At 39.5% G+C, this 26,348-nt stretch overlaps 1 protein-coding gene across 2 annotated transcripts in view; it reads right to left on the reverse strand.

Moving 5' to 3' along the window:
* The window catches only part of BRIP1 (BRCA1 interacting DNA helicase 1), a 48,754-nt gene that overhangs the window by 22,261 nt on the left and 145 nt on the right, over positions 1-26,348 (reverse strand). Inside the window, exons 2-14 of one of the 2 annotated variants that reach the window (XM_014881185.2) lie at positions 25,243-25,370; positions 24,555-24,666; positions 23,961-24,155; positions 23,609-23,736; positions 22,979-23,113; positions 17,789-18,076; positions 17,117-17,329; positions 16,626-16,825; positions 13,698-13,830; positions 13,026-13,177; positions 12,771-12,942; positions 12,521-12,658; positions 12,018-12,179 (exon numbers count right to left, since the gene is read on the reverse strand). In XM_014881185.2, the coding sequence (XP_014736671.2) occupies positions 12,018-12,179; positions 12,521-12,658; positions 12,771-12,942; positions 13,026-13,177; positions 13,698-13,830; positions 16,626-16,825; positions 17,117-17,329; positions 17,789-18,076; positions 22,979-23,113; positions 23,609-23,736; positions 23,961-24,155; positions 24,555-24,666; positions 25,243-25,335 (2,121 nt within the window). In that variant the 5' untranslated portion in view covers positions 25,336-25,370. Of the gene's footprint in view, positions 1-12,017; positions 12,180-12,520; positions 12,659-12,770; positions 12,943-13,025; positions 13,178-13,697; positions 13,831-16,625; positions 16,826-17,116; positions 17,330-17,788; positions 18,077-22,978; positions 23,117-23,608; positions 23,737-23,960; positions 24,156-24,554; positions 24,667-25,242; positions 25,371-26,348 lie in introns of both variants that reach the window. The other variant, XM_088176848.1, reaches the window with a different exon arrangement.

The following is a 26,348-nucleotide window of genomic DNA, read 5'->3' on the forward strand; positions in this document are numbered from 1 at the left end:
GATAATCCTAAAACATATTCAGTCATTAAATCAAGGCATTGCTTTAAAATAGTGGCCTTAAATTCTTGTTATTTCAAAGGAATCCTGGAGAGTGGATCTGGCCAGACCTCACCCACTTTTTTTTGGTATCACATGTTCCTATTAAATTAATTTCTTCAAGGATTAAGATGGTTTGGAAAAGTAGAGAATTAGCAGGATTCTTGAACTTTAAACTTTGCCAAAACTTGGTACTAAATGACCCAGAATCCTACAGGCAACTGAGCTCTGGCTATATTGGAATTCTTCACTTTGGGGAAAAAAAGAAGATTTTACAAAGAGTTTATCAATGTGGGGTCATAGGATGACTGAATTATTCCATTTTCACCTTTAGTTAAAAAACAAACAAACCAAGCTCAAAACAAAAGGTTAAAAGTGAACAGAAAGGAAACAACAGAAGGAAGAAAGAAAAGAGAGGAATGAAATGGGAATAAAATATTGAAGGCACAAGAACAAACTGCCTGGAAGGATTGGTGTGAAAGGAAAATTGAGTTTCCTTCCAAAAACAGGAGGGAAAATATTTGGGCTAACTAACCCTAATGTCCATTATCCCAATTATTATTAATAAACTCTAATGTCCATTATCCCAATCTCTGAAATCAGTTCAGAACAGCACCACAGAACTATTTTAAACTATTTTAAAAAGCACCACAAAAAGCACAATGTCCTGAACAAGAGCAAAAGGGATGAAAAGCAGAGCAAAGAAACCCAACCACATTTATCAAAATCACCAAAAAATATTCCCCACTTTGAGAAGGACTAAAACAATATTCACCTCTGGGCCACAAGTCATTTACCCACTTGGCAGAAATAATTTACATTTCACTTTTTCTTCTTCTTAATCACCCCATACACTTTTTCCAAAGGTCATTTTAATCATATTTTTCACCCAAAAAAAAAAAAAAAGAAAAAGAGAAAAGCCTCAATTTTGCTCAACACCCAGACATTTGCACTGCTCTGGGCTGGGACTGCACCAGCCAAGAATAACTGAGGCCATTGAATTATTTAAAGCAGTTGTTTGCACTCAATTAGATTTTCATGAAAGGTTAAGCAAGAGACTGATTCACAGCCCCTCCTCATGTTCATGGGAGGGCTCTAACACAGGACAAGGTGTTTAAAATTCATTCATTTGAATGACTGAGCCAATGCAAAACAGAAATGTATTTTTCCATTTTAAATTTCAAATTTCATTTTCTCAGCTTCCGATTCTAACAGATTTAATTTGAAGAGAAAGTGAAAATATCTGTGCCAAAATATTTCATATTTGAAGTCAAATTTCCTTTCAAAATAAAGTTTAAATTCCCATTCCTAATAGGAAACTGGAGAGAAATACTAAACATCCATATAAATACACATGGACAGGGCAATCTTGTCTTTATGGACCAAAAATAAATGGATTTAATGAAGCATTTTAGTGGAGAGAAGCCACACAAGGATGTTTCTCTTATCAAGCAGAGGCTCCACCTGCTTTCTCCTGCACATTTCCCAATTATTTATTATTTCAGGGGGCAGCACTCAGCAATGCACAGAAGGGCTCTGAACCTTCCTGCTTCCCACAGTGCAAATTCCAGGAGAATTCCTGCCTGATTTCCATTCCCAAAGACTCACAGAACCTCTGGAATGAAATTCTCCAGAAGAGCAAAATTGAAAATTATTTTAAAAAATACAATTATTAATCCAAAGGGCTGTGCAGGGAGCTGGAGCCATATCACACATTTATTCTGGTATTTGACATTTCTCCCAGAATTCTGAAGGGAGATCAGGGACTCTGAATTTTCCTACCAGGTGCTCATGGGGTTTGTCCTCCCCACTTCTGTCCTGGATTGGGAATCTACAGAACTGTGCTATTGCAGGAGATTTTCCACTTAATCTATTTCTTCACAGCAGAAAATGAATTTGAAGGATAAAACTTGAAAACCATGGAGGTGTGATTTTCAAGAATTTCCATGGAAAAAGTGTCTTTTTAAATTGAGAACTACTGTAGTTATTTTCTCAAGGAGTATTTTAAACAAACATGAAATAAACTCGAATATTTAGGACCAAGAATGGTGTTGAGATCCCCAAAATATGGTGGGAAATGTGGGGTAAAATCTGTGTTTATCCACACGACACTGCAGGGGAAATAAATTTAAAAAAAAAAGAGGGGAAAAAGAAAATAAACAAAGTTACTGTACAACACAATTCCATAAATTCAGCTAAACCCTGACCACGGTGAAAAACTCTGTATTATGAACAAGATTCTGATCACCATGTGCACACTCCAGCACAATAAAAGGTGAATAATTCATCATCATTTTCAAAGGCAAAGTATGCATCACTCAGCTTGGGGGCAGCACGGGGGATTTCACTGGCAGCGTTTTTCTTTGGGGACAGTGACAAAGTGGTGCTCAGCAGCAGGAAACTGAAGCACTGAAGTGTGTTCCATGTGCCATAAATCAACAGTGCAGCCACAGGATGTCTCTCTGCTCCCAACATACCATCAATTTTTCAATAAGGCCCTTAAATAATGGAAAACGTGAACGGCGACAACAGTAATGAAAAATGAAATGTTTTGCACGCCAAAGATTTTAGAATAACACTGTTAATATGTTGCTTCTGCAGCTAAAGGAGATTTTTAATAGAAAATAGAAAAAAAAAAATAACGTGTTTGCCCACCAAACAAGCTTTGTTCAGTCCTTGGGCTCTGGGGCAGCTCTTTAGGAACAACCTGGTTCAAAGCAGGGTTTCTTTTGTGGTTTTAAAATTAACCAAGACAACAAGTTCTGTGTTTCAGGCACTGCTTGTACATCCACCCTGGGCTATCATTACACCTCCCCATCCCAACGAGGGAAAATCCTTCATGCAAAGAGAGATCTCCAGAAAAAAAAAAAAATAAAAATTTAAAAGGATGGTTTAAATCCTGTCTGGAATAAAAAGGAAAATGATGAACTGGTCATGGATGAAGTCAACATCTCCAGTGCTGCTCTTCCCCAGCCAGAAGCCAAGCTCAGTCATCTCTGACCTCTTTGTTTTTTCAGAATAAAGAGAAAAAAAAATAATCCAAGGTAGTCTTGGTGGCACATGAGCAATGAAGCACAGAAGGGAGGACTGAGCCTCACCCCGGGCACGGGGCCAGGGGGCTCCCCCAGGCCTGGGGACAGCTCTGAGCTGCCTCTGCTCTCCTCCCCAAGCCCAGTGTCCCCACAGGAAACCCTTCCTGTCCCTCCATCACATACATGAGACAATTCGAAAGAAAGAAAGAAATTAGCTCAGTATTTCCTCCAAGTACCCAGCTCGATCCATTCTCCCTCCTTCCCTTCTGTCCCCCTAAAATAAAAATGAGAAAGAAGAAATAGCAGACTTTTCTGATTCTTAGGAAAGTAATTTCTCACCTCATGATCAAAAACAGAAAGTAAAAGATGAAAACAAAGTTTTACTGTAGCACATTACAAGTTACTTGTTTTGAAGTATTTTTGCTAAAAATTAGTTCATTACTGAGCTTTAAAATGAATCAAAATGCAATGAATACTCTTTAGAACACATCACTCACTAATTAAATGTTCTCACACAGGAGCTTGCTTATCCCATCAGGAGATAAAACTGAGGCATGATTTTTCTAATTTTCTAAGACATAAATTGATGGATCCCAGACCCCCCAGTGATGCAGAATTTCTCTGAATTTAAAACAGCCCAAGTATTCCTTTTAATACATTTAATATTCAGGTTCTTGTACGAGGTGTTACACTGCTGATACACACCATGCTCCCTAAATAAATCCTCTCCAGTTATTTTCTCTCATATCTGGTGTTTTGCACACATGAAGAATTCACATCTCTCCCACTGAATCTTTCACAGCCATGGCAAAGGGACCAACAACTCTGCAGGTTGGAAAGGTTCAGAACAATATTAATGTTCAAATAACCTGGCCAGGATACACCTTCCTAAGAATAATGCTGCTTACAGATATTATTCCCTGCTCACAACTGCTTTCTTTGCCTTTTATTAAAAGTTCCTGAGGGAAAAGACATGTCCGTGTTATTTGCTGTTAGGACTCCATCATTCACAGAGTGCAAACTTCTTGACTGTGAAAACTCATTTTCCTACTTAAATGAGAGGAAAAATATGCAAGCAGCAAGTGTTAATTACAAGGGAAATTGGAGCATGTGTTAACGAGCTACAACAATTCAGCTTACAGCACTCTGACAAGTCAGAGCTCAGAAGTGAGAAACAATAATAGATTTTTCGTTTATTTTCCTGATGCTGTCTGCTCAGGCTATTTAAATTAACAGTGTAATAAAATATTAACCAGCCCAACTCTCAGGGTGTGAAATTCACAGGCCAAACACTCATCTGCCAGCACGGCAGATAATTTTTTTAGACACAATATCCAATAATCTGCCACGACTGTCGCTCCTGATTGGATTTATGTGACGAGCAGCACCAGCAGCAAGGAACTGCTCTGTGTAAAAAGCAAATGCCACAGGGCACCTGAATTATTGCACAGCCCTCGCTGGTCACCACAGCAGTTCAGCAAGTCATGAGCAGCGTGTCTGCTCACCCTCTGCAGGCTGGAATGTAAAATGAGAATGTGGGAGCAAGGTACACGTGGGGATTTCCCCTGGGCTGAGGAGAACATTCCAGCACAAGGAGGAGCAGAGTGGGAAAGGGTCAGCAAAGAGCTCCAGTGCCTCTGGTGCTGAGGCTCTGCACAGCACCACGACCACAGCACGGCACTCCTTTCATATCACCTCAGCCACATTGCCACTCACCCAGAATATTCACCTGAGTGCCCCTGCAGCTCTTTGCTTCATTCACAGTCAGACAGAGCCAGTAAAGGATGCTGCAAACTCACACCAAAGCTTCAGAACATCAGCCACAGTGAAAAAAAATCAGGATTTTCAAAGGAGGATCTTGATAGATTCTCCAATTACAGCCAACCACTGGAAAACATATTAAAAAAAAACCCCAGAAACATGAAAACGTTTCATTCCTGAGGCTGAAAACAAAAAAAGGATGATCTTGGAATGTGCAATATCATCTCTTCCCTTGAGCTGTCTCTGACACTTCTCTGACCTCCTGATGAGCCACCAGAGTTCACAAAGCCACCTGGAAACTAGCTAGGAAAAAAAATGAATAAAAAGGATAAAATCTTTTCCTTTGCTCAGGAGCTCCAGAGTAGCACAAGAAGAGTCACAGGGGAAAGAACCTGCTCATCCAGCCACAGGCTCCTGGATCTTCTCCTCTAAGGTCTCAAGGCATCTCTAATGTTTGGATTGTCTCTAATTTCCCAGAAATCAGGACAATCACTCCATAATTGGTGTGTACATCTATGATCCTGTTATACTATTTAAGAAGGAAAACACATTGTGCAATTATGCAGATTGGCAGTTATCATCCCCAAAGATAAATTTTTATCTTGGCCTGCTGTTGGTAACCAAGCAGTAGGGGAAAAAAAAAACCCACCAAAAAATAATAAAACTCAGACAACTCAAGGTCAAAAAATTCTAAATTAAAACCTTCTAATAAATCATTAAAGTTTAGAGGAACTTGAACTAGCCAACACTTCAGTTATTCCTTTGCAGAATCCAGCACTATTCTGGCTGTGAGTTTGCTGTAGCCTCTGTAATTGCACAAGAAATGATCCTGCCAGGCTGTGAATTGCCAGCTCCATCTGCAAATTTAATTTGGCAGGGTTGGATTGAACTGATGACATTAAAGATAAATATTACATACCTGCTTATACAAAAACCTCTCATTCCAATTATTTTTTCTATGGAGTTTATCATTCCTTCTGCTACTGTTTTTTTTTTTTCTATTTGAAGCAATTTGCCAACAGTGCCCAAAGCAGAGCAAAGTGCTGTGAGGCAATGATTAAAATAAATCTTCCCTCTCACACAGGGATTTTTACAGACATTTCTATGCCCAAGTCAATGGGAAAAGCAAACTGTAGACTTCAGGAATCACGTGAAGATTTACAGGAGCTCTTGGAGCTCTCAGAAGGCACCTCAGATAATTGTATTTTTGGATGACTGTGAGAGCCTCAATAGCTAGACAGTTTATATGACTGATATTGAAATGATGGAAAATAGAGAATTAAACTGAAAGTAGATACTGTATGTGATTAATGGGGAAAAAAAACCCATAAAACATTAAGAAGCTGAGATAAAGTTCAAAAAGAAAACTACCAGTGCAGGGGAAGAACAAAAAACAAGCAATGAAGAAATAAAAATAGACAAGGAAAATTAAATTCTATCTATGCTTATTAGGTGCAAATGTTGAAATGAATAATTTGGGAGCCATTAGAATTCAGCTTTTTTTAGAGCACATTTTCCCCAAATCGTGGCCCATCAGCCAGAAATCACTTCCCTAAGATTTCCATCAGAGCAAGGACAAAGGAGCAGCTTTAAACCCGGCCAGGAACCTTTTCTTCCAAAGAGAAATAAAACCCCAAAGGGTCACTGTGGTGTCAGAGCCCTTCCAGGGGCAGCACCAAAACAACTCCTGGCACTGCTCAGTGCAGGACAAACCCCAAATGCTCCTCAGGGCTCCCTCACCCTGCTCTGCTTCTGGGCAGAAGTTTCAGGTCTGTCCCTCAAACCCTCTCCAGCTTTGGGGGCTCCCAGGCACTGTCACAGCACAACTGCAAATAAATGAGGTTTCTGCAGAAAGAGAAAACCTCTCCCTTGGGAGCAGAAAGCAAATGCTGGGCAGAAAGTGAGAATCGTTATTAATTTACAATTATTTTGTAACTCACTCCTGAAATGCCAGACCTGTTTAAAGGCACCTTCCTTTCCATCCCAGGGATATGGGGCATTAGCTGCACTCAAAACATCTAAAATTGGGTGACACATTGCAACATTGTCATTTCCTGCAGCATTTTAACTGTGCTACATTTCTGTAACTGTGTCAATTGCATTCTCTAACACTAAAATTAAGCAGAAAGTTACCGTTGATGTAACTTGAAAGAAGAAATTTCTGTGATAAATGACAAGAACAGATCATTACACCCTGCAAATATTTACACACAGGAGTAAATTTCTTCTTCAAAGCCCTCCTACAGCTGTCAACAGGAACATCAAGGAGAATATTCCTCTTGATGAAGCATTTATCCCTACATATATTACAGAAATAGTTCAACATTTTTATGGAACTTAACAGATAATTCCTCAGAGCCCCATCTGTGGTGCAAAGAACCATTTTCCTATTTAATTTCACATTCACCTTTTAATTGCACAAACCTAACGGTTTCCAATTTTTCCTCGTACAAAATAAAAGCAAAAAGACACCGTGGAATGTTTCTCTCTTATCTGGATATTGTCATTTTACTGTCTCAAACTTCTAAAAACAAGCTTTTGGCTGGGGAGGAAATCAGTCAGCATCAGACCTAGTGGGGAAACCCTGCACTTGCTCAATGTCTGTGGCTCTTACATAGTTCCAGATGTTCAGAACATTAATAATGCACTAACTCAAAACCTCTTTTTGAAACTTTAGAATGTGCAAATTGCATTAAAACCTCTTTGCCCTCATTAATGGTATTGTTACAATCCCAGTACTCTGGAAAATGTTTTTTGGCATTTGTTTAACTTTGTGATATTGCCATTTACTCATTTTAACAGCCAGTGCTCAAATCTTAATGCTTTTAATAGGCTGGGCTAAACAGACTACCATCCTTTGGAAATTTATTGAAGTAATTTATTAAATAAGTAAAAGTTGTCTGAAAGCAGCATTGCTTTGTTTTATTGATGGCCAAAACAAAAAAGGGTTTCTTATAATTTATTTACAAACCCATGTTTCAGAAAGTTTTCGAACAGAAAATATTGTTTTTTCAGAGTTCTCTTCATTGTCTGTTACTGAAACACTTCTTGAAAACAAGAATTTCTACCAATCTCATGTATCTCAATAAGAAAAGGCTCTGTCTGAAAGGAAGAAGAGCCAGACATAGAGAATGAACCATGCAATGATATCCCTCCCTCAGCCTCTCATATCTGAGGGTGCCACATTTACATCAGGCCAGGCTCTAAACCCCTGGACACAGCCTGAGGTTAAACTGAGGTCCCTCCTTGCTGCTTCCAAATAATTCCCCTCAACCTGAAGAGTCTCAGGGTGTTGAAAGCAGCTCCACACGGCTCAGAGTTAATTAATATTGTTAATTCCTGCCTGTCTGGAGCTGTGGGAGGGTGCCAAGAGTGGTTTGTCAGCACAAGGGCAAACACCTGCCTGAGACTCCTGGGCAGGTTCTGTGGATACCTGAGCCAGGGGGAGGGAGCCAAGCAACAGAGAGGAGCTCCAGCCCAAAGGGATTTGCTGACACCCAATCCTGGCTGCTCCCACTCCAGAAAACATCATCAACCCACAGAGCAGCAAAATGGGATGAGAGTGACACAGCCTGAACTCTGAATGAGCAGCTCCTAAAGTTATGAGACAGATAAGAACTCAGCTGTGAAATGTAGCATTTATTTCTGCAAGTGGTACAAGTTGCTGTGTGTCAGCACTATAACCTTACCCCAAAACTCTCATGGAAAACAGCCAGTGCAACTGCAGCGTTAATCATTTATATGCTAATTTATGCTAATTGCGATCATGGAATAGTTTGGGTTGCAAGGAACCTTTAAATGGGATCCAGTCCAACCTCCCTGCAACGAGCTCAGGTTTTGAAGCAGACAATTTTATCAGTTCCTAAGTTTTCCTGCTAAAAACACTCATTCAAACCCTTTTCAACTACAACTGTAAAAATTTTGCTTCCAAGTAATGACTCCTCAATCAGCAGATCCAAATTATCCAACAATGCCTCAGAGAACACAACAAACCAACATTAACATCATTGTCCAAAGCTTCTTCTGTTAAAAAAAAAAAAAAAAAAGCTACTAAGAAAGGTCAGTTAATTCATCATGATGGATTATCACTAAAATTTATAAGCATTAGCATTTTTCTCCTTGCTGGATAGCCTGACTTTGATATGACACATATTGAATGAATCATCCAAGATGCAGGCACCAGGCAAGATATATCTTAATGCAGACAGGTTGGCAACATGAGCCCTAATGGGCCTTATCTTAATCTTGTTTAAAAGCATCTTAGATTTCTGAGCAATCTTTTCACCTTCTGATATTCTCTTTTATAGAGTGTTTGTTGCTGGAGTTGCTACTGATTTTCACATAAATGCATTTTTGTTGCATAGTATCACCAGTTTTAGGAGCCTTAAAAATGATAGAGGTTTGGAATTTAGTGAATGTTAAGATCAAGCTGATTTTTAAAAAACTCAACAGTGACACTAAAAATGTCCATGCTGTTTGTGAATTATCCCACATGAACCATCCCAGCTGTTCATAACAGACACCTATCAAATGTGGGGATGTACAGCTGAGGGGTTGTTTGCCCATCCATATATTTTCCTCCACTGCATTAACTCCATGTATTTGCCACACATATATTTTATACAGTCACTCTTCAATTAAAAATATATTTACTCAAATATCTGATTAAGATAAAGGGAAATTTCTCTACTATTGCATTTTTCCCCATTCATATTGCAGGTAGGAATTCCAAACTGAAACCCAATGTACCTACCAAACTAAATTCCAGCTCCATCAAATTACCTGGATAGAAAAAAATCAGAGCATTGTCCTCAGCCTTCCAGAAAGGGGAAAAAAAAGCCCTTTATTTGTCACTTATTCCAAAGCTGAAACTTCAATTCATAAAACAGATTGAGCCATCAAAAAATCTGCTTAACTCCTAATAGTGAGGTCCATGACCATGTGTATTAATCAGATCTTGACAGTCTTGAAAAATTCCTTTGAAGGTTGCAGCTTTTTAAAGAGAGGCAGCAATTTCCTGTGAAAATCACTTTTGAAATGCAAATATTCTGTATGATGATGAAAGAACAATACCTTGTTTTCCCTGTACTAATGTGCTTACATTATTCTGTATTTCCAACATATTAATCTCAGACTTAAAGGCAACCCAATCCCAAATAAAAGTAGTAGGAAGAAAAAGGGCATCCATAGAAAAATATTGGCAATGTGATTTTAAAATATCATCCTTCAATTGTGTGCAATTTCTATTTATCAATACTTTGCTGGGCTCGGGGAGTGTTCCTACAAAGAACAGAACACTCAGTGTGTGCAGGGTGACCTTTCAGTGAGGCAGAAGGGCAGGGAGGGGGAAGGTTCCAGAGCTGGCCAGCAATTGTTTTCCTCCTTTATTAAATGTCATTACAAAGTCTCTCCCTGTACTTGCAATTCACATTACTATTCCCATAAAAACTTTCATAAATATTTGTCAGGTATGGATATGGAAGATCAACTCTCCAAAGTGACACACTTGGAAAGACAAGGCTGCAAACTGAAAGATGCTCCAGTTAAATTCTTAAATAAATAAATTAAAGATTTCTTGTCAGATCATTTCCTTTGCATGGAAGTGCAGAGTTTTGTGAGGTTAAATAAATTTATGGTCAGTAATCTGCTTTTTTTCAGGGGCTTACATTACCTGGTCTAATGTGGTCACCTAATGGTTACTGTCAGGAATTGCACTGTGGCTTCAATTCCTAAAGATACTCAGGCAAAAAACAACCCTCCCTTTGCAGCCTGTCAGATAAATAATACAAGATGAAGGGTTTGTAAAAAAAGAACAAAAGTTCTTATTCAATTTTACAAAATATTCTCTGTTTAGGAACCTTAGAATTTCAGACCTTTCCCTTCATTGCTATTTCCATCATGTTAGGTAGGATTTTTTTGAGACTTTTGGTTTTTTGAGAGGTCTTTGTGTTTTGTCTGTTAAGATGATTTTTAAAAATCATAAATAATCACTGAAAATTTTCAAAGTCACACTCTTGCAAGCACTGCAAGAAAAATGAGTATGAGTTACAGAATTAGCTTGCAGGTTTATATTCCTGTTCCTGACCATAAACAACAGTAACAACAAATAGAGAAGAAAGCAGAACTACTGGGAGATCCAGATTAACCATAATTAGATAACTGTTGTCAGTGAAATTAGATATTACATAGCTTGAAATGGAGAAATTTGATTCCTTTCAGCCAATGTCAGTGAGCAATTCCCCTGACTAAAGAAAAATACACTCCAATCTCCAATGCAGTGAAATGGAACAAGAAACAAGGGAAGGAGAAATTAACTGGATGAATTCTGCATTCTGATAGCACAGAAAGAACATGCAAAGGCATTCTTGCTGCTGAGTTATACAGAAAGTATTATTTCATGATGTGATTTTTAATGTTTTTCTTAATAAACTATTTCCAAACCTTCAGGGAAACAACATAAAGAAAAATTATGGATCTGGCTGGTTTTATGGTAATGCTGATTGAAATGATTGTGTTCCTAAGTGCATCTGTTGAGAAAAACCAAACATGTTTGCTCATGAAAACAAACCTGAATGCCAAGAAATAACAATATAATCCCACTGTGTTATTACAATACATTTCTTTGATGAACATTTCTGTATGTTGATGTATAAAGCAGATCACAATGCATTTTAAAGGTGCATGATCTTGATGCCTTAAGTTTTTTCTGTTCTGCTTGGGTGTGCAGCTTTTAGTTTTATATTAAGGGTTACTAGGATTTCACAGAGTGGTGAAAACAAACCAGTTCCTATTCCAGCTGGGGACTCAAGGACAATCTCTTCAAACTTCAGGTCCTTCAGCATAAACAATGTGAAAAGAGGAGGGTGGACAAGCAAGCAAGGAGGATGAAACTTCATGATTTGAGGCTTGAACAGTTGAGTTTTGTGTGCAAATGGATTAAAACCTCTAAAAATGTGAGATCTCATGACCAAGCTCTTTTCTGATTCCATCTTGGAGCCATTCAGGCAGGGCCATGACTGTGGCACTGCCAGGGGCCACCACCGTGGCACAGCCACTGCCAGGGTGTGGCGTTTGAAGGCCACAATAAATATTCATTATATACATCCATTTTATTCCTCTTAACTCTGTCTAACCTCTTTTCCAGCTCCTCTAGGCATCAGAGAAGAATGAGAATTCGGATTTCCTTACCTTGTAGGATGGCAGAAAGCACAGAATTCCTTGGCCAACCGTGTGGCAGACTGAGAGCAGCAGGGCTCCCACCTCGTCCTGGAACTCGAAGGTCTCGCTGTGCTGGAAGGTCGCGCACAACTTCCGCCCGCTGGGCCCCGCTCCCACCGTGCCGACCCAGACCTGGAGTGTCCCACGAGCACAAAGTTAACTCTAAAGCAGGCTGGTCACAGCAGGTTCAAGGATATTTGAAGTGTTAAAGAAATATTGAGGTGTTTCTTAAGTTTCTTTTCAAGTGTAGTAATTGATATGAGGTGGATGTTACCAATATAGCATGAGGCTATAAATGTGTCTAAAAGTGCCTCTTTATTCATTTGAAAATGTCCTTTCCCATTGCATTGAGCCAAGCAACAGCCTGGACCTTTCTTTTAACTGACAGAATGGGTTTACTATCACTTTGATTTGGATTTTGTACCATGGGCAGCATTAGAGCTCAGCAGAGGGAACAGTCATGCCCTGTTTACCTGGGAATTCCTGATAACGTGATTGGCCTCCAGCTGAATGGCAAACTTCACACCAAGCTCTGAGGAAAAGGAATCCATGGGAGAGAGTGTGCCTGATGTCAGAACAATTGTTCTAACTTCATTTAAGTCAGAAAAAGCCTAGGTGAGACAAAGAGAAGCAGGAATTTAGAACATCAACACAATCCCTTTCAGATCTGGTGTGCATTTGTTATACTCAGATTATTTTAGGCTTTTTGCACACTCAGCTCACCACAGCAGGGTTCAAACACCAAAAATTCAGCATGTGGACAAGGGTTTTCTGCCTTGAACTCTTTTTGTGCTTGGGCCTCGTGAAGAAGGGACTTGCATCTGCATCATCACGTTGGTTCTCAGTCATCCAGGTGTAAGTTTGCTGTAGAGCAACCCTGTAATCATCTGCAAACCTAGACAGAGAGAGAAATATCAGTAAAAACTCCAATTAAGCAATCAAACTGTGAGTGTTCAGCTCAGAAATGTTAGACCTGACCTGCAGTTCTCTTTGAAGAGACAGGACAGGACCATGAACAGGCCTTTGAGCACAATCTGTGTTGCAGGGCTCACAACTGGCACCTCAATAAGTTCCTCTCTCCCATGCGTAGATACTTTTTCTTCTTTTTCCAGGACAGCAGCAAGATGTTTCTGCAAGAGGCAAATTCCATATTAACAACATTCTAAGTGACTTCTCAAAACCAAAGGTAATAGAGATACAAGACTGGCAGCTCACTGCTTCAAAAGCTCATTTGAAATATCTATAAAATCAGAGGGAAAGGGGAAAAGAAGGGCCAAGGGAAATGGAATAATACTTTCAATTTTTAAGCATGCTTTTAGCATATCTGGCTTACACAGAAAGGAGGGGTAAGCTTGAAAATAGAGTAAAAACATTTCAAAGCTCAAAAATGCAGCTGGATAGAACAGGCAAAAAATATCACTGGTTCAATTGCTCAAATCAAATAATTTTAGGTGAGCAATTGTATCCTTCAAAACATTGATTCACCAAAAATTCCAGTAGCTCGAGTGGATTACTCCTGGTTTACATCAGGAATCATTTTCAGATAACTTTTCAATATTACAGTAAATCAAAAGATCTGATTGCATTTAACTTCTCTGCATTTTAAGCTGTTTAACACCACCAATACTATGCATGGTGGTGCTCATTTACCTGTAAAATGGGAAAAGTAATGCCAGTTATTCCCATTTTGTGCAAAAAGCTGAGCATTTCTTTGCCACTCCACACCTTACAGGCAGTTTCATAGGCTCTCTCCACCAGCTGCCCAGAGCTCTCCTGCAACCAGCTGAGAGAAAAAGAGCAGAAATCATTTCAGCATTGATTTTAGAGATTTAGAGACACTTTGCACGTACAAAGCAAACCTCAAAAATTGCACCAGACTTCTAAGATGATGATAAATGGGTTTTTTTTTTCTCCAACATGTAAGGAGAGAGATTCTGCTTTTCCTTTATTCCTGTTTTTCAGTATTGAACTCCTATGGAACTGCTTTGGATGCAGCTCATTGAAATGAGAACATTTCTCCCCACATGTTTATACTTTACATTTTAATTCCTTTTCTTTATTTTCTACTGTATAATTTCCTCTTAGGTTAATTCAAGCAAGAATTCTGCTGCATGTCTAAAGCCACTCATCACTACTCCAATTGCTGCAGGTTGGTTTATCATCCCTGTCAACTGCTGACTTTCTAATTAAGAACAAATCCTGAGGCATGAAATGAACACTTTTCATATTACTTCATGGAAGGCAAAGTGGGGCAATAAAAAGTGCACACTTAAACCTACCCACAGGTATTGGCAACTGCTGCAGCTTGAAGCAGAATTATAACTGTAATACAATGCAAAATGTGGTTGACTGCTAAAAACATGAGCAAAACATGGGAGATCATCTCATTTGTGGCAGAGCTGGAATCTTCTCTGAGTGAGCATGTCCTCCTTCACCCCTGCAGTACCACAAGACCTTGTTTGTGGTGGAAAAGCAGGCAGAGCTCCCTCCCTCCCTCCCAGGAAAGGCTGGAGCTGTCTGTTCCATCAAAAAGCAGGAGGCATCAAAAAGACAGCTGTCAGTGCTGCAACAGCTCAAATTATTTACCTGCAAACCCAGTTCATCATTAGCAACTCAAGAGCAAGGCTCTGGGACTGTTTCAGTTCTAGATTTCCTGCCCTGTCACCACAAATAATCTGATCTATGGAACAATTAAAATTAATTTCCCTTCTGTCGGCTTAAATGCAAACAAAACTCCACCAATACTGCCACAACAATCACTTCTTTGGTTATAATTTGCTTTATCTCATTAAGGAATAGTGATCACTAACATAGGCAGAATTTGGCCCAAATTCCTCAAATGTAACATCAAAAAGACTCAGAACTGAAAGTAGGACAAGGCCCCTGTGATAGGAATTAAACAGATTTACAATGGGTAAAACACTTCAGGAAATGTAAAAGGTTTTCCTGTTATGAACCTCGAACACCATCCCATACTTTTGAAATAATAAATGCAAATACAAACAACACAATGGCCAAATATCACCAAAAAAACACCCTAAATTCTCAGATAAATTCCATCTAACATTATTTACTTGCAAAGCCTGTTCAATTATTTTTAGAGCTAAGCAGGAAACATCCATAAAATTAGCTAGATTCCCAGAAAGATCTCTCTGGTTTTGAAGTGAAAATTGCTGTATGCAGCATTTCCAGGAAAAGAATGAATGGATGTTGCACACATGCCTTCAATTCCAGGAAGAGTATTTGCTGCTTCCCTCACTACCAGAAAATTCCACTGTTGACACAGCATATTCCATTGACCAAAGTGCTCAGTCCTCTTAAATGTGCATCTCAGCAGAGCCTGCCAGCACACCTCCACTGGTGTATGTGCAAATTCCTCACAAAGGTCACTGCAGCACCTCTGTGGCACTAAGCCCATCCTTAAGTGCTTTCTGGAATGAGGGCCCAGGATCTTTGGAAGTGAAATAAGATTTTTTCCTAGCTGCCCATGCATTTGGCAAAGCCATGTCACTGTGCAGGGGCATTTTACCTATTACTGGCTATTTACACCCAGTCCTCTACTTTCCAGCAACTGCTTTTCATGCTGCTGGCAGATTTGCCAAGACAATCAACCTTAGTTTTCCTGATAAGGTTAAAAAGCTTGAGGCAATCAAATCTTCAGCCATGCTGTTCTTATCTTCTACTAAAGTTTAACATTTGAAATATCCAAGGTAGGAGAATTGGCTTCTGCCAAGCAGAAAAAGTCCCTTGTCTCTGTGGGACACAAAGTTTAACTCTGAGAAGAGAGTGAGGATGGGAGAGAACTCCTCCTGTGCTGTGCTGCACAGTCTATTGCAGCACATGAAGATACTGCACACACTGAAGCAAACTCAGTTAACTGTGAAGCCACTTGGAGCATTATTCACTTTTTTTCTGCTGACTTTGATATTTCTACTTCACCCCAAAGATTCTGCCCTGGACCTCTCATTTCTTCCTGGGCTTCTGTTCATTTGCTTTTGTTACATCCCCTCTCACGATTTTGTGTTCAGCTCTTCCCCATCCAGGAAGTTGTTTCCCAGGCAAAACAAAGGGCATGACTGACAAATTCACTAGCAACTATGAAGAATTTGATGGATTGCAATCTGATTCCAAGAACACATTCCAATCTGTTCCAAATACTTCCTCTCCAAGGCTCTGAAAGCATTCTATAAACGTGAACTAATTAATTCTTTGACAAAATAATGCTATTATTATTTGTCAAATAAGCACACAGAAATACAAAACTTCATCTTATGAAAATTTTCATACTGAGCTTTATAAAGCAGGAGTCCAAAAAAGCCCCATAAAGAGCAGCACATCATACAAGAGCACAAGACTTTTCAAAAGAGAACTTCAATGTTTCCATGTGAGACCAGTAGTTTATTTAATAGATCAAACCCTATGGATTCATCAAATGAACATAAACAAACAACTGCATAATTCTGTGTACCTTGGCTGCATTTTATCTGATGCGACAGAGTCTCTTACACCATCAAAGGGAATCTGAAGGTAATTTTTAGAAGTATTAATTGATATAAAACAATAAAGAAGTTGCCTTACTTTATGAGGGAGCAGCACACAGCTCGGAGGGGCTCGTGGTGTTTCTGCCTGATGCTGTTGTTGACCATGAGATCCAGCTCCTCTCGGGCAGCTCGGAGCTGGCTCTCTGTAACCCCGTAGCTCACGGACTCCCGAGCACAGTCCTCAATGTTGTGGGCTTCATCCAAAATGACTACTTGGTCTTTTAGATTAATGTCCATCTAAAATAGACAATTATTGTCTAGTAAAACAGAGTGAAAGACACGAGAAACAGCAACTAACAGGATCCTGTTAAAAAAGGCATATTTTGCATCACAGTGCAAATGAAGCTTTTCAGGTTCTGAATCAATTTCCACAATCTGGAAAATAAGCAAGGGAGAAAAACCCCAGGAATTGTTTTGCAGATAGTATTCTGCACGTGAATGGGAACTCAGCTGACCACAGAAACATAATATCCAGTGGGTCATTTCTCTTTAACTTCAGTTCTTGCCACTTGTCACCAATATACTCACACTGTCTCGGATCTGTGGGTCCAGGAGATAATTGTAAGGACAGAACACGATGTCTGCCCCCACCATGAGCTCTCTGGCTGCAAAATAGGGACAGGCACGGAGCTTCCTGCCCAGGCTCACCAGGTCCTCGATGTCCCAAGCCCTGGGTGCAGGCTGCAGGGCATGGTGCTCACTGAGCTTGTGAACACCGTGGTAATAAGAGCAGGACCTGCCCTGAAAGCAAAGAAGAGCAGAGACTTAAGTGGGTACCAGAAATAATGAAAACCAAGCAGGCTAAAATCTCCCAGTGTTCCTTCCATGCATTTGGCTATTTCTTGGAAACATTTCTAACAGCTGCTTTTTATGCCAGACAATAACACCTCATGTCAGGTAAATCCACGTTTCTAAAATGTACACCAATAAAGGACACTTCTTTATTCACTTATAAACCCAGAGATAATTTAAGTCTTATTAGAACGTTAACCTGCCAGTCATAAATTTTATTCCTGTCATCATAAGTTTCTGCAGCATTGCTACTGTGTATTAACATTTTCTAACAATTAATATTTAATTTTAATGTCACCAGGTAGCATTTAACCAAGATAATACAAAAAAGTAAGAATTGTTACTCATGCCAGCTGTTAAATTTGTTTTGTTTAATGAATGCTCATTTTCTCAAACAAAATTACTCACATGTTTTCCTTCCAACAGCTCTACACACATTTCATTCCTGTTACTACTGTTGGACACCACTGGATGAATACAGGTATAATCCCTGCTGGAAAGGATTGTCATGGGGACACAGGAATATGCTGTCCTCTTCAGCTCCCTGCTGATCTGGGTTATTTGCTTGTGTGTTCGTGTCCCAAAAAAGATTTTGGGAACACACAACTGATCGTTTTCTTTCTTCTTCGTGTGACTGGGATCTTTATCAGGTTCTTTCCCAGAAGAACAGGAACACTCAGTGCAAGGGCCAGGAGGCTGCAAACCAAGACAAAAAAATGATTCACAAAAATCCCAGTGCTAGATGAATGTGCTAAATCTGCTTATGGTCTGCAAAGTGCCCACTGGGATGGCTGGCTCAGTCACCTGGGCTGCCCATCATGCTGCAAAACGTTCTAAAATGTTAAAGAATCACATCCTTGTGCCTGGAAATCCCCAAGAAAAACCTTCCAGCAATCACAATTTTATCAGAACCCAATCAGAAAGAATTATTAATCCAGTGGAATATTTACACATGTGAATCATGCAAATAAAGCTTCTCCCATTAAAGCTTCAGCTCAGGACACTCATATTATAGAGCAATAATCCAAAACTTTCAATGAAGCAAACTTGGAACAGACACTCAATTTTTTTCCTTAAAGCCAGCAGAAGAAGTGCAGACAGCTCAGGAGCTCTGTGTGCAGATAAAACAGACTACATCACACACTCTCCATTAGAAACATGTTTGCTGTGCCATTCTGCCAAAGGCACCAGGAGAATAAAAGAAACACAGGGAATAATTCTAAACAGAACCTAATCCTGTAAAATATTTGTTAAAAGCCATTTTTTTCTCTTCCTGAGAAGCACTGTCATCCAGAACATTAAATACTGGAACAACTGACATGAAATTGTCACCATGAATTTAAAGAGACACATAGGAAACAAGAACTCAAGTGTAACCATGTCCAAACACACCTCTCATGAAAAATAAAGAGTTTGTATTTGGGCTCCAGGTGGTAGTGCAGGTAACAACATGTAGCTGCTCACCCCTCCCTTTAAGTGTATCAGTAAGATTATCCATTATAAACAAATGCTAAGTCATGCTGTGTGTTACTCCACAATTCTGGGGATCAAACTGTCTTCAGCTCCACTCTAAGGAAAAGCAAGTTCATGTTACCCTCAGCCCCACTCAGCCTTGTCTGCCATTAAATATTACAATACATGATAGCATGTAAATGTAACCCTCTGGAGCTGCCACTCACTGGGATAAAAGGTTCACTGATGTGCCAAATAAACAGGCCTCAAAGCAGATAAAGTTACACCCATGCTGGAATTGTTACATTCCCCTCTCAGGTTGCCAGGAACAGCAGATTTCATTACCCTGTGCTGCCACATTAAATAGCCAGTTCCAAATATCCTGCCTTCTATATTGAATAATTACTTATTCACTGAAAGGATAAAAAGAAGAGTTATGAATGGGGCTCTTGTCACCAGGCAAGCAGGAAACAGCTGACATATGGTATATGTTACATATGTGCCATGGCCAGCTCTGGGCTCACACTGAAAGTCCAGTGCTAATGCTACCTTGATATTTCTATCAGTTAGATCCTGCTTTGCTCCTGGAAATAATGAAAAACACATTACCAAGCTAAAAATTAATTTAACTGAAACAAGGCTGTGTAGAACATGTTCATCTTTTAATTTGAATGCAAGTCAGATTGTGTTTTCACAGGGAAAAACAATACACAGGACACCAAGATGAGACTTTACCTCTACATTCATAGAGGTAAATACATTAATAATATTTCACTGCTATGCTAAGCCAAATAAAAATAATAGAAAAATATTAGGACCCATCAGGCAGCTGTTTTGCAAGAATTCTTAGAACAACAGGAAAATGCAGCTCAAATTAATATATAAAAACATGAACAGAAAGTTCCCCTGTGATGGGCTTAAAATACCAGATACTCTTTTCATAAAAAAGAAATAAAGTGTTCTTATGTGTGAGGCTTACAAATTACAATATTTTACAGGTGGGCTTAAAAGTTTGGTTTAAGAGGTTTGGAATTGGTATAATACTGGCATTTAAGAAGCACTTTAGCCATTATTTCTGTACTAAAATGTTACCTTTAACTTTGAAAAAAGTTTTATGTTCAAAAAACACTCAAACCCACAATATTGAGAGAGTTGTAAACTCAGGCTGATTTTATAGTAAGCAGTTAAGAAATAAAACTGCCTGCAGTAGTCACAGCATTTCTGAAAGCCACAGACACCATTAGCCCCAAATACATTAATAAATAAAACCTTTTTAGAAGGTCCTTTGTAATTAAAAAAAAAACTTTAGAAAATTTGTTAAAATACAGTTTAACACTTGAGTTCTTCGTATTCTTTCCACATTTCTCAAGGGAGTCGATTTGCACTTGAATCCTTAAAATATATCTTGAAATTTGATTAAAGGCAAACTATTTTAATTCTGTATTTCTCTAAGAAGAACCAACTGTGGATATCATATAGCAACACCTAAAGTGGTGCTCTTCTCCCATTCCTACAGTAGAAAAAAAGAAAAGTCTCCATGAACAAGGGGCTTCCTTGGCAGTGCTGCCTCAAAGTACAAATTTTTACACTCATAACCACAGAGATACTGGTTAAGATGTAAGAAAATGAGAAAATGCTTCAATTTATCTCTGAAGGAATTAGGGAAGGAGGCCGATTAGAAATAATTCACATTAAGACAACAGAATTGTATTTCATAATACCCTCTGGCTTCAGAACTAAACCTGTTTTCAGCTGTTGGAATCTGAAAGAGGGATTTTCATTTGGAAGAGAGGAAAAAAAAGATCCTCCTGTACTTTCTGCAGTATTTAATCAAAAACACCCAGGAACAGATGCCATTAGAGATCAGATATCAGCCTATATGGACCTTAGGCTAATGCAGCTTGTTTGTACTTCTGTCAGGGCTAGATAAAACAGCCTATCACATCAATATTTATATGGCAAAAACGTGGAAGTCCGATTAAAAAAGGAATAATCGAGTCCACCACCCTGTCCCGTGTGTAAAATAGAGCTAAACAAACACTGGGGCTGTGATCTTTGAAACACAAAGAGGTAAGAGGAGTTCTTCATATCTCCATCTACATTTCCCAGTGACAAAGCCACCTGAATGCTGCAGCAGTGAATGTCTCTTGTGTGAAATATCACACAAGCACAATCTAGGGAGATATCAGCAGTGACATTACCAGAGCTTTTCAACTGCTCCTTTGGAAGCTCTCAAAGCCCAGTATTCTGCTGCTGCTGCAGCCTCTTGTTTAAAGCACACAAAGCAGCTGTTTATCCTCCCCCAGTCACCAGCAGGTGAACCCGGTTCAATATTTATCACAGGCTTTCACAGATCACTGCTAACCAAGCAAACGTTTTAATTAAGCTGGAACTTGCTTCAAAGAGCTCATTCAAAACGTCAATCAGCAGGAAAAGGATCAGATACAGTGTCAGGTGAGAGCATGTAATACAAATCCACAACTTTCTTCATCCCATCGTGGTAAATTAGCCCATTCTGGAGTCCAGACCCTGATTGTAACAGGCTGCCAGTCCCCTGGAATGTGTAACAGAAGTCACTCAAACCCCATTGTGCAGGTTGTAAGCAATATGTTAAACTGCAATGGGCTAGCACATTAAGACAGATTCTTTTCACAGTTGTTTTTTGATACCCCAAGTGTTTGTTACACTACTCTCCATTTACTGTTTACTTTCTTTCCCTGGTAGAAATGGGGATTCCTTAACCCAGCTGCCCCAGTTTCTCAGGCCATATGCTTGGACAGAAGTAATCAAGAGAGTACCCTGAGGGTATAATTTCCCCTTTAAACTCACACTGGAACTGCCCTCCCTTGCAGGAGTTAATAGCAGAGGGCAGAGATGGATTCCCAGGCTCTGGAGTGAGAGCAGGTTTGGATCCTCAGGCACACACACATCTGCAGGGCCTGTGATGCAGCAGTGCTGGGCAGCCCCTCTCCTGCTCTTACAACAACCAACCCGTTCTCTCTCCTGGCTTGATAAGAAACTAAATCTGCTCTGAGCAGAGACTGTAAAACACAGCTTATCCAAAGGCAGGGCTGCCTCAGTGAGCAAGACAATGCTGTTATCACATTCTTGTATCACCCTGAATACACAGCCCATTAGGGTCAGTGTTGAACAGAAGCTCTATTGACTTCATTTCCTAACCACACCAGAAAAGCGTTTTTACCCCAACAGCCTGTCCTGTGATGCTCTTCCTCTTGTAAACTCAATGCAGTTAAGGCTCAGAAATACTAATGAGAAATAAGACTTTATTTTCTGCAATTTTCTTGATACAAGTTCTCAGTCTGCTAAAGGAAAAGTTCATCACAGCAAAATAATATTCTTTCATCCTTCAAAAGAAGCTTAAAAAGAAATAACCCCCTTTCTTTCTTCTTAGGTTACTGCTTCCTAAAGATGCAGCAAAGTGTTTAGTCTTCAATTTTCTTCTAGACAAGAAATTTCTAGAAGTTTTAAATCAAATTTTTCATGTACCCACACTGAAGTACCAAAGGAAATTTTATAGACAAGAAGGGAGAAGGTCTCTATTTGAAAATCAACAGCACACTCTGGTGGTGGTTGGATTTCAAGCTACCAAGTGAAGGTCAGTGGCACAAGGTATTTCAAATCCTACTCAAAACTCCACAGAGCTTTCCAAAACTAATAAAAACTACCTCCCATCAAATGCCTACAACACAGATTCACTTTTGTTTAGAAAATAATTGCCTCCAGTACCTTACAGTAATCCTATAGCTTTTGGTTTCCTTTGTGGTTACTTCATCACTGACTTGGCCTCTCACACTCAGCTCTCTACTGCCTCACATTTCTTCTTCTACTGCCTTTGCTCCAACAAACATTTATGTAAAATCTATTTTCAGACAGTAAGAAATGCAGAAAATGCCTAACAAAGCTGCAAAAACAGGTGCAAATCTGTATCCTAACTTCTGATGTTATACTTCTGCTACAGAAAGTAGAAATAAAAAAGAAAACACTGAAGAACCTTTGCATTAGCTGCAACGTTTGCTCAAACTTCATTAAATTGCATTTCATGCATAACCCTTCCACATAAAATATTGTTTAAAATTGTTCTTGAACCAACACTCCTGATGTAAAAGATATTACTGAATTACTCACTGTTTGGGGAGAAAAAGTAGCAGTTCTCATGCTTTTTTCAGAATGAACAGTCAGCTCTCCATTTTTTCTCTGATGATAAACTTCTAAAGCATCAACCAACTGCACTCCTTTTGCAAAGCAGTGACGTTTTCTGACCTGCTGGGGAAAGAAACAGTGTAAAAATGCACTGGGCAGAGGGATGTGCTCACACTGGCAGTCCTGGTTTTGTTTCAGCTGAGTCTGTTTTAGTAACTGGGCATCAACAGGTTAACCAAATCTAAGCCACACAGAAGTCATCAGGGAAAGCTATAAAGTTTTAATTATCAAAGAATCTGTAGTTATTGCTGAGCTTTTCTGCTTTGCTTTCCCACTGTTACAAAACTTACAGAAATTATAACACCATCAACTGGGAATACAGATATTTTGGATATTTCTTGTTTAAAGGTGAAAGGTTTTAGGACAGGATATCATGAACAATTTAATGCAACAACAGACTCCTTTGTAACAAGCAACAATAAAAACGAACAAAACCCTGTCACTCTAAACTGGGATTGTGATATGACTCAGTAATTTGCTACACCTTCCTCTCTAACATTAACTGGGATTTGAGAGTTTGGTTGAGGTACACCCAGATAATTTCACTCTGCTCACCTGCTGCTCTGTTTCTAAAGGGCGAATCCTTTTCCTGTCTACTTGAAAATCGTCGTTCTCACTGTCACGAAGAGATAACTTTTTTTTGGCAGACAGTTTTGAAGCTAGTGTTTCATTTTCCTTACATTCTGTAATTAACAAAATAAAAGGCATGCATTAAATAAGGGCAACATTTTAAATAGTAACTGCTAGAATTACTATAAATATATATGATGTAGTGTTAGACATTTCTAGACACAATAACCACCCCACAGATTTCATTTTCACAGAACCATGTCTGCTATTTTGATAGTAAAAAAATCATCCCTGGCTTGAAAGCAGCAGAATTTCAGCTGCCTATGGATGAAGTTACCTGTGCTTGTCAGTGGGCTCCCAGGTCTTCTGGAAGTTCCTGTGTCAGGATAATTGGCAGAACAAGGAGCACTGTGAGAACCACTGGCTGCAGCCTCGTAGCTCTGAGGCTGGGAGTGACACTTGCAGTGACACCGTGGGGATGGCTCTGCCTTCCTGTCCTCCTTGACACACGATGAGGATGGCACCGATTTCTCTGGGGGACAAAGATATTTGTCATTAAAAGCCACTCCAGACTCAACGTGAGAGCCAGAGGTGCACAACAGTGAAGGTAAAAGTTCAGGTACCAGTCATAAGCTGAACAAGAACTGCAGTGCACAGAAAGGAAAACACCTCCCTCCTCCCATCCAATCCACACAACCACAACCCACCAGGATTTCTCCCAAAGTGCCAACATTCCCCATTGGCCTTATGGGAATTTGCCACATTCCCTTATGGCATCTAAACCCAGCTTAGCATTACTGCTTTATGCTGCCATTAAGGCAAGGTGTCCAGTGCTGGACCCAGACCTGGAACCAAATGTTTAGAGACTGATAAAAACAATTAATTATTTTACATTTTATGATAAAAATCGTGCAGACACTAAGACACTCACCATACAAAGCCTGCTGCCATGATAATGCAGAACAAAGTAATGCCAAGCTTTTGCCACTTCCTGTGGGGCTCTCCAGCAAACAGTGCTGCCTGTTATTCAAGCCTTTAACAATCTTTAAGGAGAATAAAAGAAATAGAATTAACAGAAAACATAGAAAATGTTTGTAGCTAAGCTTAGCAATAACATCCTAATGTCCACACTAAACTTTCCCTGGTACATCTTAAGGCTGTGCCCTCTTGTCCTGTTGCTGGTTAAAACTTTTTAAATATGTTTAAATATAAATGCACTAATTCATTTTGAAAAGTTCTCCAAAAAAAGAGAAAGCTTATTGAAATATTACTATATATAAGTATTCTCTTTAAGCAATGTGTTTTACTGAATCACTCCCCCTCTAAAAACTGGAACATTTGCATACAACTGTTATTAGAGCACACTTGGATAAATAACCATATGCTTACACCACGTGGAACTTGTTTCCTGGCATAAATGCTCCCAAATCCAAAATGTCCTTCACCATTCCCTGCCCATGGTCCAGACACAGGACAGACAGCACTGAGTGGTTACACCTGAAATTCTCAAGATGCTGCAAGCTCTGAATTTAATGTGTCAGCTTTCTAAATGCTAACAGAGAGTTTGGAATTGCAAATATTGGAAAACACAAGCCCTTAGCCTGGCAAGTTGTACTCACAGCGTTCATCATGGCGAGCTGGGAGGGGTAAGCCTTGCAGGGGAAGAGGATCTTCACCCCCCCTATTGTATATTCTGCCCCATCAGAAGACATTGCCAGCTTTTCTCCCGTTTACTTCAGGTTTAAAACTGCAATTAAAATACAGAATTAGTAATTCAATGTTAATAAACAAAGCCTGAAAGAAATGCAGCACCAAACAAAACCTGGAAGCTGTCAACCTAGTAACAGCTCAGGATATTAACAAAACTGGAATACAGGAATTTATCCCACACATCAGCATTTCAGAATATTAAGTAACTAAAACCAGCCAGTTTTTTAACTCTAGAGGTCCATCAGCTTGAACTGCAAGACATCATGAACTACAAACATACAGCAGCATGTACGTTTTATAACAACAGAAAATAGAACTGGACAGTGACTTTAAAAACGAGACGTTTAAAAACATCTTTCTTCCATAAATTATGCAGTAATTAGTCAGGGGAAAAGGATCACTCACTTAACTAGTCTGTGATTATTACCCTGGATAATAAAAGTCAGACAACATCCCTGTGTTAAAAAGGTGAAATTACTGAATTAAAAATACTAAAGAGACATAAATGGCTTTAAGAGACAATATTTTTGAACAACACAGGGATTTTTTTCCTCATAGTTTTTCAACACTGACAAAGTAAGACAGCAACTTTAAACTGGAAGATTCCCTGGGATAAAATGACTCACTGACTTGTGTCCTCATACGACTTTTAATAATTAAACAAATACATTAAAAAGCACCAATGCATGGCATGATTCAGCTTCACCATCGAGCTTCCCAATAGGAAAAAGCAATTCTAGCAAAAGGAGCTCGCTGACATGAGTTTACACCCAATCCCATTTTCCAAAAGGAAAGGCCACCTCACTCCAAGGCTTTTCCCCACCCATCCAGGGAGAACTCCCTTAAAACGAGCACAGCTCCGAACTAAGTTTGCCCCTGAGGAGGAGGAGGAGGAGGGAGGGCCCGGGACACCGCAGAGACCCTTCGTGGTGTCACCACATCCACCAGCAGCGCACCGGGCGCTCCCCCCAGCGACATCTCGACCCGGGCAGAGCTGCTTTGCCTCCTGAGGGCA

This window comes from Sturnus vulgaris, chromosome 21 (assembly GCF_052056855.1).
Source record: "Sturnus vulgaris isolate bStuVul1 chromosome 21, bStuVul1.hap1, whole genome shotgun sequence".
NCBI lineage: Eukaryota > Metazoa > Chordata > Aves > Passeriformes > Sturnidae > Sturnus > Sturnus vulgaris.